The sequence below is a fragment of the Protopterus annectens genome, chromosome 1.part1 (assembly GCF_019279795.1).
Source record: "Protopterus annectens isolate FY-2018-M chromosome 1.part1, PAN1.0, whole genome shotgun sequence".
In the NCBI taxonomy this organism is placed as follows: Eukaryota; Metazoa; Chordata; order Ceratodontiformes; family Protopteridae; genus Protopterus; species Protopterus annectens.
The window spans coordinates 406949653-406964268 of NC_056726.1; the positions used below are offsets into that span (position 1 = coordinate 406949653).

General features: G+C 43.2%; 1 protein-coding gene across 1 annotated transcript in view; it reads left to right on the forward strand.

Moving 5' to 3' along the window:
- LOC122805367 (interferon gamma receptor 1-like) overlaps window positions 1-14616 on the forward strand; it is a 612289-nt gene that overhangs the window by 215414 nt on the left and 382259 nt on the right. Inside the window, exon 4 of the mRNA XM_044075464.1 lies at window positions 8664-8830. Within this exon, the coding sequence (XP_043931399.1) occupies window positions 8664-8830 (167 nt within the window). The remainder of the gene's footprint in view (window positions 1-8663; window positions 8831-14616) is intronic.

A 14616-nucleotide genomic window follows, 5' to 3' on the forward strand; every position in this document is an offset into this window, starting at 1 on the left:
AATGTCTGGCTCCGGCTATTGCCTTTTGTAGACAAAGGAATATCCAAATTTACCCATACTTAGATGACTGCCTAATTCAGGCAAACAGTCAGGAAAAGCTGCTCAAGCACCTGGCCTTTGTAAAGTCCCTACTGACCTCCCTAGGGTACACGATCAACAAAAAAACTACTACCCACCCAAAGGATTATATTCTTGGAATCAAGGCTGGATACAGCATCCCAGATGGCATTCCTTACTCCAGAAAAGCAAACTTCCCTGACAGCCTACTTCTCTCAACTAGCCACCAGACCCCAGTTATTAGCAAGGAAAATCCTGCAAGCTTTGGGGTTCATGGCATCTTGCATTCTACTCATTCCATATGCCAGAGTGCATATGAGGAAATTTCAGTGGTACCTAAAAAGCCTTTGGTGTCAACACTCTCAAGACCTGGAAACTCTTATACACACGATACCCATGATACCTTGCCTCAGGAAATATTTTCTTTGGTGGGCAGCAGCATGCCATCCCTCGCCGCCCAGACCCTCACCACAGACTCAAACATATGCCTGGGGTGCACACCTGAATGGCAGGTGTATACAGGGCCAATGGGTCCCACAGCAAATTCATCTGCACATCAACCTAAAAGAGATGTTGGCTGTCCAGCACGCATTGACAGCTTTCAGGCCCCTTCTCTCCCCAGGGGCTGTCCTGATAAAAACATACAACACCACTGTGATGTGGTATATCAAGCAGGGAGGGAATCGCCCCTACCCTCTGTGCAGGCTGGCCATGACCCTTTGGCACACAGCCTCTGCCATGCAACTCTACCTTTTATCACAATTCCTCCCAGGTTCTCTAACCTGTCTGGCAGACCACTTAAGCAGAAATCATCTGCACCCACATGGTTGGCAGCTAGACAAAAGAACCTTCACCCTACTAACTCGGAAATGGGGCACCCCGAAGGTTGAACTCTTTGCCTCCCACACCAACCATTAGCTCAGCAAGTTTTGCACCAGGGGGCATCACTGCATGGCTTGGAAAGTTTCCCTCAGGACTAGCCCATCCTTCATGCCCGAATTGGTGTCCAGTGTGGCTCGCAACCAATCCGTTCATTTACCCACAGAACAAGGGGGGAAGGATCCTGCACTCTCTAGATGTGCACAGACAGTTCAGCAATGTCATAAGTGTAAAAAATGGAACCATTTCCAAATGTTTTGTAAATCAAATAAGCTTCACACATTTTTAGAGAGGTCACACAAAGAAGCAAGTTGATCAAGTAGAGTCGAAGCAGTCAGCTTTCTACGTTGGAGTATCTGTGCTTGATGAAAGAGTTGAATCAGTGAATTAACAAGGAGCGAAGTATTTTGTACTGTCTGGATTAATGGAAAATCCACAGAGCTTAAAATAGACACTGGTTCTAAGTGTAATGTTATAACAGCAGACACATTTGCTAAAGTGAGCTAACAAACGACTCAATGTAGCCAGTAGTGCAAGGATTGTTGCTTATGGAGGTGAAGAAATTCAGACTGAAGGTTCAGTGATGCTTTCATGTCATTTGGCCAAGAACTGCTACAACTTGTTTTACGTAGTGAAAAGGCCAGTGCAATCTTTACTGGGTCTCAAAGGCAGTTTGAGAGTGAATCTACTTTCTTTTGCTAAAGAAGTTCATCATGTAAGTGCGTTTCCAAGTCCTAATTTTTCAGAAGCCATTTTCTCAGAATATGCTGATGTTTTTGATGACAAGTTAGGCAAACATCCAGCTGTGCATTCCATGAAGTTAGACCCAGAGGTCACTCCAGTAGTCAGACCAACAAGAAGAGTTCAGATAGCTATGCAGGATAAAGTTAAAGCTCAGTTGGATAAAATGGTGCAGCAAGGTGTGATTTGTCCAATCACAGAACCAACCGAATGGGCATCTTCTATGGTAGCAGCTTACAAAACAGGCTCAGACAAAATCAGAATATGTATTGACCTAATAGATCTGAACAAAGCATTGAAGAGACTGCATCATCCAATGCATACAGTTAAAGAAGTTGCAGCTTTAATAACGACTGGCACTGTTTTCTCTGTCTTGGATGCAGAGATACTATAATGTGAACAAACCAGTTACTCTTTCCTGTGATGCTTCAAAATTTGGTCCTGGCGCAATCCTTTAAGAGGGCAGACCAGTAGCCTATGCATCTAGAGCACTTACCCAAACATAGTCATTATGTTCAGATTGAGAGAGCTTTTGGCAATGGTATTTGTATGTTCAGTTTCATGATTGTTTATGGTCGTGCTATACAGATTGAAACTGACCACCAAACTCTAGTTACTGTTTTGAAGAAGCCTATGCATTCTTCTGCAGTGAGATTACAGAGAATGATGCTTAAATTGCAAAAGTTTATTTGTCTTTCGACTTTTCCCGGTTAGGGGTCGCCACAGCGGAACTCCGGTCCGCTAATGATTGGCAGTAGATTTTCACGAATGCCGAGGTGCCAGCTCAACGTTCAACCTTCAATGAAGGCACACCCATTTACGCATGTCTTTCGAATGCCCACCCAACCACGGGGAGGACATGCAGACTAACTTAACAAACCTTGTACTGCCAAACAAAGTAAACCAAAAAAAGAGCGGGCAACGGATTCTTTCAACACTTTATTCACGTAAGCTCTTTCACTGACACCAGTGTATCAGCTTCTTCAGACCAAGTAAAACAACTTATTCAGAGTTTCCCAGTTTAAAACTTCTCCATAAAATTCAAAGCCAATGAACTAGTGGCCATATTTGATGACTTAGAAGTATATGTTTAATTCTGATTTTAAACAATGATTGCAAAGGTTTTTCTTTTCTTTAATGGGAATGATCTTTCATAGCAGATAGTATTTTAAACCTTAAAAATAGGCAATGTTGCTTTAATCTTGAATTTACATGATATCATCTTTGTGACCACTAGTTCATTGGCTTTGAATTTTATGGGGAAGTTTTAAACTGGGAAACTGCGAGTAAGTTGTTTTACTTAGTCTGAAGAAGCTGATACACTGGTCTCAGTGAAAGCGCTTATGTGAATAAAGTGTTGAAAGAATCCATTGCCCGCTCATTTTATGCAAACTTAAATTGCAAAACTACAACTTCAAATTGGTCTACATAAAAGGCAGATTGCTTTATCTGGCTGCTAACTTATCCATATCATCCAGAAATACCACAGAACAGCTACATGCAGAGTATTTTGACTTTGTGATGTCAGTGCGTAATTATTCCTCCAGTCGACTTGATGAATTAAGAGATCACACTCTGACTGATGCAATTTTACAGAAGCTCAGTCACTACATTAATGCTTGGATGGCCATCTAAGCAATCTAGGGTACCACCTGAAGTGCAAATCTACTTTCCTTACAGAGATGAATTGTTGATGGAAGATGGCATTATTTTCAAAGGTCCTAAAATTGTTGTTCCTGCTTCCTAACAACAAGAGTATATCCATGTTTTGCATCATGGGCACCCAGGATCCATATCCACCAAGAGAAGAGCAAGAGAATTGGTGTTTTGGTCATCGTTACCGAAAGACTAAGTACTTTCTTCTTCAGTGTGCAGTACTACTAGACCGCATTTGCAAAAGGAGGCACTCAGTTAAGTCCACTTCTTGAACTACCTTGGTCAGTTGTTGCAACTGATATCTGAGTGGAACAGTCCACACTATTTGATATTGGTAGCCTCTTGTTCGAATTGGTTTGAGATTGATCTACTACCTAAACTAACTTCCAATGCTGTTATTACTAAGTTGAAACGTCATTTCTCAGTTCATGGTAGTCAACACAAAGTTCTTTCTGACAATAGTATTCAATTTACTAGCCAACTGTTTCAGAAATTTGCAAGAGAATGGGACTTTGTACATATCACTAGCAGTCCTGAATATCCTCAGTGCAGTGTTCTAGCAGGACATGCAGTACAAAGTGCAAAGCAATTACTTGAAAGGTCAAAGTGTGATAATACCGATGTGTTCTTAAATTTACTTAAATCTCAGAAACGTACCTAGTGACTATATTCTTGGCTTACCTGCTCAGACTACTTTCCAGGCAAACTAGAACTACGCTACCTATCACTTCCATTCTGTTGAAGCCTAAATTTAAGCATAATAAAACCATCAAGGGTCAGTTTAAGAAGCATAATATTCAGAAATCTAGTTACAGCCAATCAAGCAAATTACTTCATCCGTTGAAGGAAGGAGAGACTGTAAGAATTCAGATGACAAAAGGTTTTGATCGAACAGGACAGATCAGAGGCATTTGTGCCAAACCAAGATCTTACCTGGTAACTCTGAAGTTGTGGAATATAGGAGGAATCGTAGACACATTCATCCTGTATCAGGATCACCATCACATCATTGTTACTGTGGTGCAGACAAAAAGTGAATCAGACACTGCTCCCATACCAGAATGTGTTCAAAATCCTGATTCCATTCCAGAAAATGACCAGAACATTCCACAGGTCATCCATTTTGCAGAGACTGTTCATAGGTGTGTAGTAGGCTAATGGCCCTGGAGCCTTTACAAGCTTAGCACAAAAAAGTTGCCCAGGCACCATGCCACCTGATGTTAGTTCACAGTGCCCCTATCCAGTAGGGCAACTGGAATGATCCCTGGAGTGAACTTTGTTACCCATCCACTTGTCAAGATTTCTCTTGAAGAGGGCCAGCGAGGTGCAACAGTAAAAAGTAGACTGGAGTAAAACTACATTGAAAGACATTAAGGGTCCTGAAGTAGTAACTGTTCACATATTTTATAAGGAATTGTACACCTTGCAAAGGGGGGGGGGTGATTACTGAAATTAGGTTTCTACAGGAAATAGAACTCTTAAAGCTAAGTATAAATGATGAGAGACAACTAATGAAGCCTATAACACGTGAAATTAATGAAATGTGAAGCCCAAACAGGAAAATCTCCTGGACTAGATGGATTACCAGTGTAGTTAGAGAAGTATAGGGGAAGGTACTTCAGTTATACTACGGGTTAGCAGAAGATTCTTTTTTCATGGAAGACAGTGGTAGTAGCAGTAATATTAAAAGAATATCCAGACACCGTCAACCCAGGGTCAAATCCCTAATTTGCTTGTTAACTCGTGACTACAAAATATTTGCAGCTGTATTTGACAAAAGACTAGCTAATTTTTTTTCTTAAAATCCTTCACTTGGATCACTGTGGGTTTATACAAAGCAGGCAGTCCTTTGATATAACAAAAACTCCAAGAAGCTGAAAGAGCAGGTAAACCCTTTGCTTGGATGCAAAAAGTGTTTAACCTGGTACAATCGGATTATTTATGGGAAGTTGTCCTTCTGTTAAAAGAAATCCATCACTGTTCAACAGCAGCAGTTGAGGTAAATGGTAAAAACGCAATCCAGCACCATGGCATAGAGGGATAATGCCCTAACAATGGCCCAGTTTACCTGGGTTTGATTAGCCGCTCAGGTGACTGAGGTGCTGGCAGGGAAAGATCTGCATGCTTGTCCTGGAGGGGGCAGACATACACTTGCACGTAGCCCATGGTCAATAAATGATGGGAGGCTGGAGATTGGGGGTATGGTCCTATGGTAGAATAGGCAAGGAGGTGTTGGTTGAGCTGCTCCAGTGGAGAAAGAATACACCAGTATGCCCCCATTGCATGCCTGCTCCTAAACATATGAGTATGTGTGGAGGCCAAGGGGGGGTGTAGGGAATTTAACAGAAAATAATTCTGGCAGCAGTATTAACCTGCATTGTAATGCTTGACCTCCTTACATGCTCTGGATGTATGATTGTGTAGAGTCTGAGGGAGGCTAACAGTGGGACCAGTAGACCTGGTGAATGTGGAGAGAAGCTAGTGATCAACCGTGGGAGCAAAAAAAAAAAAAAAAAAAAAAAAAATGGTAAATAACTCCAAAAATTAAGGTAGAGAGGCACAAGGCAGAGGTGTTCCCTCTCCTCTTTATTGTTTGCAGTCTTATTTAGAGCCGTTCCTCAAAAAATAAGCCAAGGGAGCTTTCAGGGTTTGGCTTGGGTATGGTAGGGAAGAAAAGTTAGCCTTGTTAGCTGATGATGCAATTCTTAAATTAACCCTGGCCAGCCATGATATACCAGATTTGTACAGATGTTTGTGTTGTGAATCTCAATTATGATCCACCTAATTGTGATAGGGAGCCCCTTGGGCTGCTGCTCCAGTCCTGTCTTGGCTTGCAGGTGCAGAAACGTATTATGATCACTTTTCGAGAATTGAGGCACTCCAGAGATTGACACCACTTTTCAGGAGAATATGGTCACCACACGTTTTATTAAGTAGAGCAAGACATGAAGGGAATAGGGTGCATATTTTTTCATTCTGTGTGGTATGGTAAATTCCTGTCAGCATTCCCATTGATGCCATATTTCATCAGGGAAGAAAGACCAAGCATTAATTTCGTCACCTCTTCCTTTCTGGCTGTGTCATCAGCTTCCCATTGAAATGTCAGGACTCACAATGCCAAATCCCAAAACAGCAAAGAAAATAAAGATACAAACTACAGGAGAAGAATGAATTTCAGTGCACATTTTGAATCTTGTTTTTCTATTTACAGGCAGGCAACCCCCCCCCCCAACCCAAAGTGTGCAAGCCCCCAAACACCCCAAATTTACATTATACCCAACTCCAAGATCACCATACCTTAGAGAAAAGGGAATATTCAAAGAAATGGCAATCTTGGACTTGGTATATGTAAGTCCAGATGATCAGTCATTCTGTCTCCACTTTTTTGGACTATGTATTGAGAGTCTCAGCACTTGAAATGGTTACTCTGCCATTCTTAAAGATAATGGAGATTATCATAGCTACAGCTGTCCACTTTGGTTAGAGTAGCAGGTTTCTCTTCCTATAGACCCCTGAGTTTTGCAGGCTTTGAGGCAGCAAGAAGTTCCCTCCATTTTAGGTTTTTTTTTTTTTTTTTTTGCTGAATGTAAACATTTCTCAGTTTGCTGGAACAGTATCCTGTACTTCATCAGATGATGAGTTTGCAAATAAGCCTGACTTGTTACGCTGGCTGAAAAGGATCAACTGGGATTAGTGTTCTACTTGAGTCAAAGTAAGGGAAAGAAAATCATGCAGCTATAAGACTTGGATCTTATTTCACAATTAAGGCTCACGTCATTCATTTCTGCACATGACCCTTAAGTGGGCAGGATTCTACCCAAATGCTGGTTGATCATGCAGTTATTTAAATGAGTGTTGTATTTTAGTCAACTTTTGACAAACCCCTCCCTGCCATTGGACCTGAACTTTGTGTCTGACAAAAACTGCAAGCTATCTACTGGTGGATACTAGCCTGGTGTATTAGAGGAGCAACTTCCCCAGTTATGTGCTTCTGAAATGTCTCCGTCACAAGAATTCTCTGCATCCCTTCACCAAACATTTATATCTAGACTGTCACCCCTCATGTCACATGTCATTTCATAAGACAGTACTCCAGGTGTCTTCTAAGGTCTGTCTTTTGCTGTCCACTGGTTCTGTCCACTCTTTTAACTAGCATTTGGGATTCATTGCATCCAAAAAAACCCTCCAAGGTCAATCCTCAGGGTTTGATTTAATAAACACTGTTTTGTTGCATCATTTTGTCTAAGGTGATTGTTCTTGATGGGTCAGGTTTGCCATCCCTCCACCCCCCTGTGTGTGGACATCATCTTCAGCCAGCTTCTGTTGGTAGAGTTCTTGTAAGTTTGGCAACTGTATACTTGTATGTTGCTGATTTATTAATGTAGATAAGTTTTGTTTGTTGATTTGCAGGATACTCAGTAGTGATGATGGGAGAAACAAGTGTGTTTGAGAATGAGCTCACTGGGTATCTGGTGAGAAATGGAACAGTATGTGTTGGAATGAACATGCCCCAAAGCATAAAATCTCATAGAGCTTTTGTCAGCTCTGATTGGTGAACAGAATGAACCACACTAAGGATCTATGGGTGGCCCTCTTATATATCAAGTGATTAAGGTTCTGTCTCATTTCATTTCCTTTGCTACAGGGAGAGAGGAGCAGGAATATGTCAAGAAAAAGTGGGTTGTGGACTGCATTTTTTCTTTTCCTGTTGGACATCGGACATTTATTGGAAAATTCTTCTGTCATAAATCATACTCTTTATAACTGTGAATGCTTTCAGTAATTGTTAAGATGATTCCTTTACAGACATTTCTGCTGTGGCCATTAAGTCGTCCGTTCACACCTTCACCAAGCATTACTGCTTGGTTCATGACTCCGGGGGTGTGGCCTATTTTGGTACCTCAGTACTTTAGGACTGGCTTTCTGATCCTTTCTTGGTTGTCTACCAGCTCCTAATTGGGTTCAGACCAGTCAGAGATTTCCCAAGAGTTTCTCCTTTGTTAGTCTTCTTGTGTCAGTTAATGTATGATCAAACTGTCATTGGTAGGTTACAGATATCCTCCTGCTGTATTCTTGTGCTTGGACAGGCCCTCTGTCCAGCCAGTGTTGGGAATTTCAGACAAGTATTTCAGACGCTCTGTCCAGCCAATGTTGGAGTTTTCAGGCAAGTATCTATTGTATAGATCATTGTAACAGTATGGGGTGCTAAGTACTTGTAGAGCAGAACATCACTGTATGCACTGACAAGCTTGAAAGTATCTGAGAAGATGTTGAGTTGGGAGTTACTCAGTATACTAAACTGAATGTTTTCTTTTTTTTTTCTTTTTTAGGAAAAATTGGACCTCCCAAATTGAATGTCAAAATTAATGGGCCAAATGTTTCCATTGTAATTTACCATCCACTTAGTGCAATATTCGATGATATGCAGCAGCTGTCGGTCAATGATTTAATTGGAGACTACAGTTACAGTCTTTTCTTTGGGGAGAATGGGAGTCTGGTATGTTTTATTATTTAGAAGTGTCACATTAGTGAAGACAGTCAAAGCTAACATCAAGGGACCCTCCTTGATGGGTCATTTGCTTATGTTTATGACCTGTATTGATCACAGTTATGCATTATTTTCTCCATATGTAGACTTGTTCTTCCTTGTGATGTTGCATGCTATGCCATTGTTCATTGGCTTACCCCTAATACCTGCTAGTTCTTTTATGCCACTCACTAAGTATGCATCTTGATCTTTGCTGTTGCCAGTGAAACATTCATGTTGTCTCATGCCTTTGGAATTATTTCCTGTGCAGGAAGTTTCTAATTTTTTTCATAGTGGGGAAACTGTCCTTTATAGAATTGGTATAAAGCCCCCTCTTGAATGCCAAAGGGTGGGCTGGATTTTCTGTACCTGTGACTTCATTGAAAGGATTGGCTAGGATCGTGCCCTCAGTAGGCAAGTCTCCACCGTTCAGTCTTTTGGGTTTCATGGGGATTAACCGCGGCTGGATTTCCTTTCGTTCCTCTATTTGAGTGGAGGATTTTGAGGCTTGGCAGAGGTTCACCATCATCAACCCCCATTTTTTTTTTAACCATTTTCTACATGTGATCAGGGTATTGTCAGTGTTGCAATCTCTCTCGATTCATTGTCACTCTCCTACCTTCTTTGATAGTCCGGCCCAGCTGTCACAGGTGTTCACACAGTCCAGCCACCTCTTAACTGGACTCCCTAGATGTTCTTCGTGTTTCACTGTTGCAGTCATTACATTTGGGTTATCTGCCTGCAGGTAGCCCTCAGCTGGCCTGAATATCAGTCTTGGATTTCTGCGTCGATGCTGTCTCTTCTTCCATGACGGCAGGTGGTTAGGGGTATAAAACATGTAGCCGACGCCATTACATCAGTCTTTCCTGCCGCATGGTGCCCAAAGCAGTTCGCAAGTGCCGGTCGGCTGACTCCTGAAATTTTCGTTTTCAAGTTTCAGAATTAAAGTCTTCGAAAAAAGCTAAGTAGCCCGTTGGGGATCCTTTTTCTTGCACTTAACCGATGTCAGTAAAACTTAACAATTATTTTACCTGTGGAAAGCAAATACCTCAAAGATTTTCATTCGTACTGCATTCCTTACTTAGGCCCAGATCACGACATCCCTCGCTGTCGGTTTTGTGCCTTATTCAACCCCCGAACTATTCATAATCTGTTTATTTTTGCAGCAAATTATTTTGGTATTCGGTTTAACTAGCCATAAATGGCTTCGGTAAGCCATCTGACTACCTATATTCTGAAAAAATGCAAGGATAAAGACAGAGACTGCGTAGGTCCAAAACTGACTATGCTTCCGTTAAGCTAGTCGCCAGTTCGCTGGTACTCTGAGGTGCTTTTGCAGCCCTTGATACCCGCTACTTCAGATTCGTAAGCCTCTACTGAGACCCATTCGGATTACGGTATGCCGCTAGATGCTTCTTAGACTATAGAACCTGTGGATGTCTCTACCTTGGATGGGTCTGAATCTGCTGTGCAGGCACCGACTTTTGAGGGTGTATTCAGGCGTACAGATTTGCATTTTAAACCAACGCCATCTTCTTCATCAAGGCCTAAAACTCGACCCACACCTAGAATACTGACGTCCAAACCGCATGGTCAAGCCCATATGCCTAATAAACAAATGCTTAGAATGGCTGAATACCTTATTACTTTAATTAGGGGAAGCCAGCTTTCCCCCTCTGAGACCTAGCACTGATTTTCCTCCTGATTCTTCTGGTCAGGATTCTGAAATTTCTGTTTCTTCTGATTACCAGGATTTGCCCTTATCTGCCTATGAAGATTCCCCTCCAGAAGATTTTTCTTTTGGTGAAACGCACACTTAAGGAGCATTTCCGCTGGGAAAGCCAGGATTACTCTAACTCCAAAAAGAGGCTTAAGGAATTCTTACTCCTCCCTCAACACAGGCCTTTAGCTATCCCTCATGTTCTGGACATTGTAGATGATGCCTTCTTGGAATGTAGCCTGGCCCCAGACTCTCTACCTCCAGCTCCCAGGAAACCTGACTGGTATTACAGAGTACCTGACTCTCACAAGTTCCTCTTCAAGAATCCTACTGCGGATCTAGAGACCATTTCCCAAGGACCAAAGGGTATTAAGGCTACTGCTGCCAAAAAACCCTACCCCCCCTAATAGAGATTCCAGGGCCTTGGACAGATGGGGTACGAAGGTATACACTTGTGCTGCTTTGGCCATTAGGGCCTTAAATTGCCAGTTTCATATGTTAAAGTATCAGCAGCATATTATGGGACTACTTAAATAGAAAATTATGTTCAATACAGCCAGGAATCAACATAAAGAATTACAGGATTTAATGCATTCTGCTGAACAAGTTGGTAAACATACTTTGCAATGTGGTTTTGACTCTTTAGAAGCATCTTGCCAGGGCTGCTGTCACTGGGTCTGTACTTGGGCATGCATGATTTAAGGAGCAAAATTTGCTAGATCATGTTAAAGCTAAATTAATGGATGCTCCCTTAAACCAAGACCACCTGTTTGGCAACAAGGCAGAAGTCCTTAAAAACATGGAGGAAAAAGCTAAATCTATGCAAACTGTTATAGCCTTCCAGATTTAGTAGGCATTGGCCTTCTAAGAATTGGTCCTTTCCAGTCTCTTCCAGGCCTTCTTGGACCAAACCCAGGAACAGCAGACCACCTAAGTTACAGTCTCAGGCTGCACACTGGCCTAAGCAGTGGGGGGCTCCCACTTCCAAAGCTTGAAGTAGTAAGATGCCCCCCTATGGAAGAATGTCAGTGACTTAACCTTAACCCTTCCAAACCCTGCTCACCTGCTTGCTCCCTTAGGAAGAAAGCTTGCCCTGCATGCAAAAAACTGCCCATTTCCCAGGACAAATGGGTTTAGTATAGTTTTCCAAGGATATAGATTCCACTTTCACACTTTACCAACCCCAAACGGTTGACCAGACCTACCCCCAAATCAGTGGGCAGAGGCTGAACAGCAAGTTCTCTCTCTTCTAAGTATCTGGGCTATTCAACCTGTCCCTGCAGAAGAAAGGGGACAAGGTTTTTACTTAAGACTTTTCCTGGTACCTAGAAAAGACAGCTCCTGGCGTCCTATCCTGGACCTCTAGAATCACCTTTTTGGTAATTCCAAAATTCAAAATGCTAACACCTCAACAGCTGCTTCCTATGCTAGGCAAAGATGCCTGGTTGGCAACCTTAGACTTACAGGAAGCTTACCTGCACATTCCAATAAGGGAATCCTGCAGGAAATACCTATGCTTCAGAGCAGGCTCCATGCACTATCCGATGTTCGTGTTACACTGCTGCAGTCATTGCACTTGGGTTATCCTGCTGTCAGGCGGTCCCACAGTCGGCCAGAGTTCCAAAGTCTTGGTCTGGCGTCTGTTGCTGTCACTTCTTCCCTGACGTCAGTGCGCCAGGGGTATACAAGATGCATCCGACGCCATTTTCTTCAGTCTTTCTTGCCGCGTAGTGCCCGAAGCAGAAGCAGTTTGCAAGTGCCGGTCGGCCGACTCCTGAGATTTTCGAAGTCTAATTTCAGATCCGAAGTCTTCAAAAAAGCTAAGTACCCTGTTGGGGAAACTTTTTTCTTGCCTCAGAGCAATGTCAGAAAAAGTTAATTGTATTTTTCTTGTGGGAAGCAAATACCTCATAAAGACTTCCACTCTTACTGTATTCCATGCCTAGGCCCTGATCACTAGATGTTCATCATGCATACAGCTGCAGTCATAACAGATGGGTTCTCCTGCTGTCAGGCGGGTCCTCGGTCGGCCGAATTCCAAAGTCTAGGTCCGGCGTCGGTTGTCGTCGCTTCTTCCCTGACATCAGTGCGACAGGGGTATAAAGGAACCAGCCAACGCCATTTTCTTCAGTCTTTCTTGCCGCGCGGTGCCCGAAGCAGAAGCAGTTCGCAAGTGCCGGTCGGCCAGCTCCTGAAATTACGAAAATTTTGCAACAGGAGTCTTCTTGAAAGCTAAGTACCCCGCTGGGGAAACTTTTCTTGCCTCAGACCGATGTCGGACAAAGTTAATAATTGTATTTCATGTGGGAAGCAAATACCGCATAAGGATTTTCATTCCCTCTGCATTCCTTGCTTAGGCCCAGACCACGTCTCGGTCTGTCGTTTTTGTGCCACTTTCAACAAACGCACCATTAAGCGTCGGGCGGAGTTCGCCCAACACTATTTTGGCAGAAAATTTAACTATATTATGTCGTCGGATACTCCGACTCCAGTTTTGTCTAAAAAACGCAAAGATAAGGTCCGACACACGAGGTCCGCAGCCTCTACCGACACCACGCCAAGGCCGACTACAGGTGGTCCGGTTCTTAGCGAGGCGCCTACGCAGCCCCTGCCTACCGACGACACTTCATTGGCGGTGTCTTCTGTGCCCGAGGTCGCAGGCTCCTCGGCCCACACCCTGACTACAGATACCGAAGCCACTCTTGGTGGTGAAACTCAAAATGTAGACAGGTCTGCCTCCTCTCAGGGTGTCTTCAGACCTTCCTCTTCTTTTTCCATCAAGGCTTTCACTAAGTCTAAAGCAGCCATGCATTCTAAGAGACCAGCTACACAGGGCCCTTCTCCAGGCCCCATGCCTAAAAAACAGATGCTTAAAATGGCTGAGGATTTAATTACTCTTATCAGGGGTTCTCACCCCCCCCCCGGACAAAAGGCCCAGAGTGGAGGAAGAATCCCCCTCCTCTGACCAGGCCTCCATTATTTCAGAGCACTCGGATGAACAGCAACATTCTTACTCCCCTTTTGAAGATTCTGATGCAGAGGAATCCATTCCCTCTGTTTCCCCTCCAGAGGATTACTCATTTGGGGAAACCTTGCATACCTTAAGGGAGCACTTCCACTGGGAAGGTCAAGAGTATTCAGATTCCAAGAAAAGGCTTAGGGATTTTCTCTTGCTACCTCAACACAGGCCTCTGGCTACACCTCCTGTCTTAGACATGCTAGATGATGTGTATTCTGAGGCCTGCCTTAACCCGGATTCTTTACCTCCAGCCCCAGTCAAACCTGACAGGTACTACCGGGTTCCTGACTCGCACCAATTTCTATACAAAAGCCATGCGGCTGACCGAGGCCCCAAGGGAATTAAGGCCTCCACTGCTAAAAATCCTTTACCTTCCGAGAGAGATTCCAGATCTTTAGAAAGGTGGGGAAAAAAGGTATACACCTTGGCCACCTTAACCATGAGGGCATTAAACTGCCAGTTCCATATGTTAAAGTACCAACAGTTTCTGTTATCACAGTTGAGAAGCAAAATGTCACAACCTGAACAACCAGACTTGAAGGAGTTGAAGGATTTGATGCATAGTGCAGAACAAGTGGGTAAACATACCTTGCAATGTGGTTTTGATGCTCTAGAGGCCTCATGTAGAGCTGCTGTTACAGGATTAGTCATACGTAGACACGCCTGGCTCAAGGAGCAAACCTTACCAGATCATGTCAAAGCTAAATTACTAGATGCTCCTGTACAAAAGGATGTATTATTTGGTGTTAAGGCTAAGGAGGTATTAAAGAAAATGGAGGAAAAGGCTAAATCAATGCAAACAGTGAAAGATTTTCTACAGGTACAACCTCCACGTTTCAGTAGAAATTGGCCCTCCAAAAATTGGTCCTTTCCAGCCACGGACCGACCCCAAAGAGGTAGCTACAGATGCCCGAGGGGCAGAGGGTAATATCAAGGATCGTTTAGAGGCAGACAATGGCAAGCTCCTACACAGAGATGGTGAGGATAGTTCGCAGCCATTCAGAAAGCAAGTCCAAT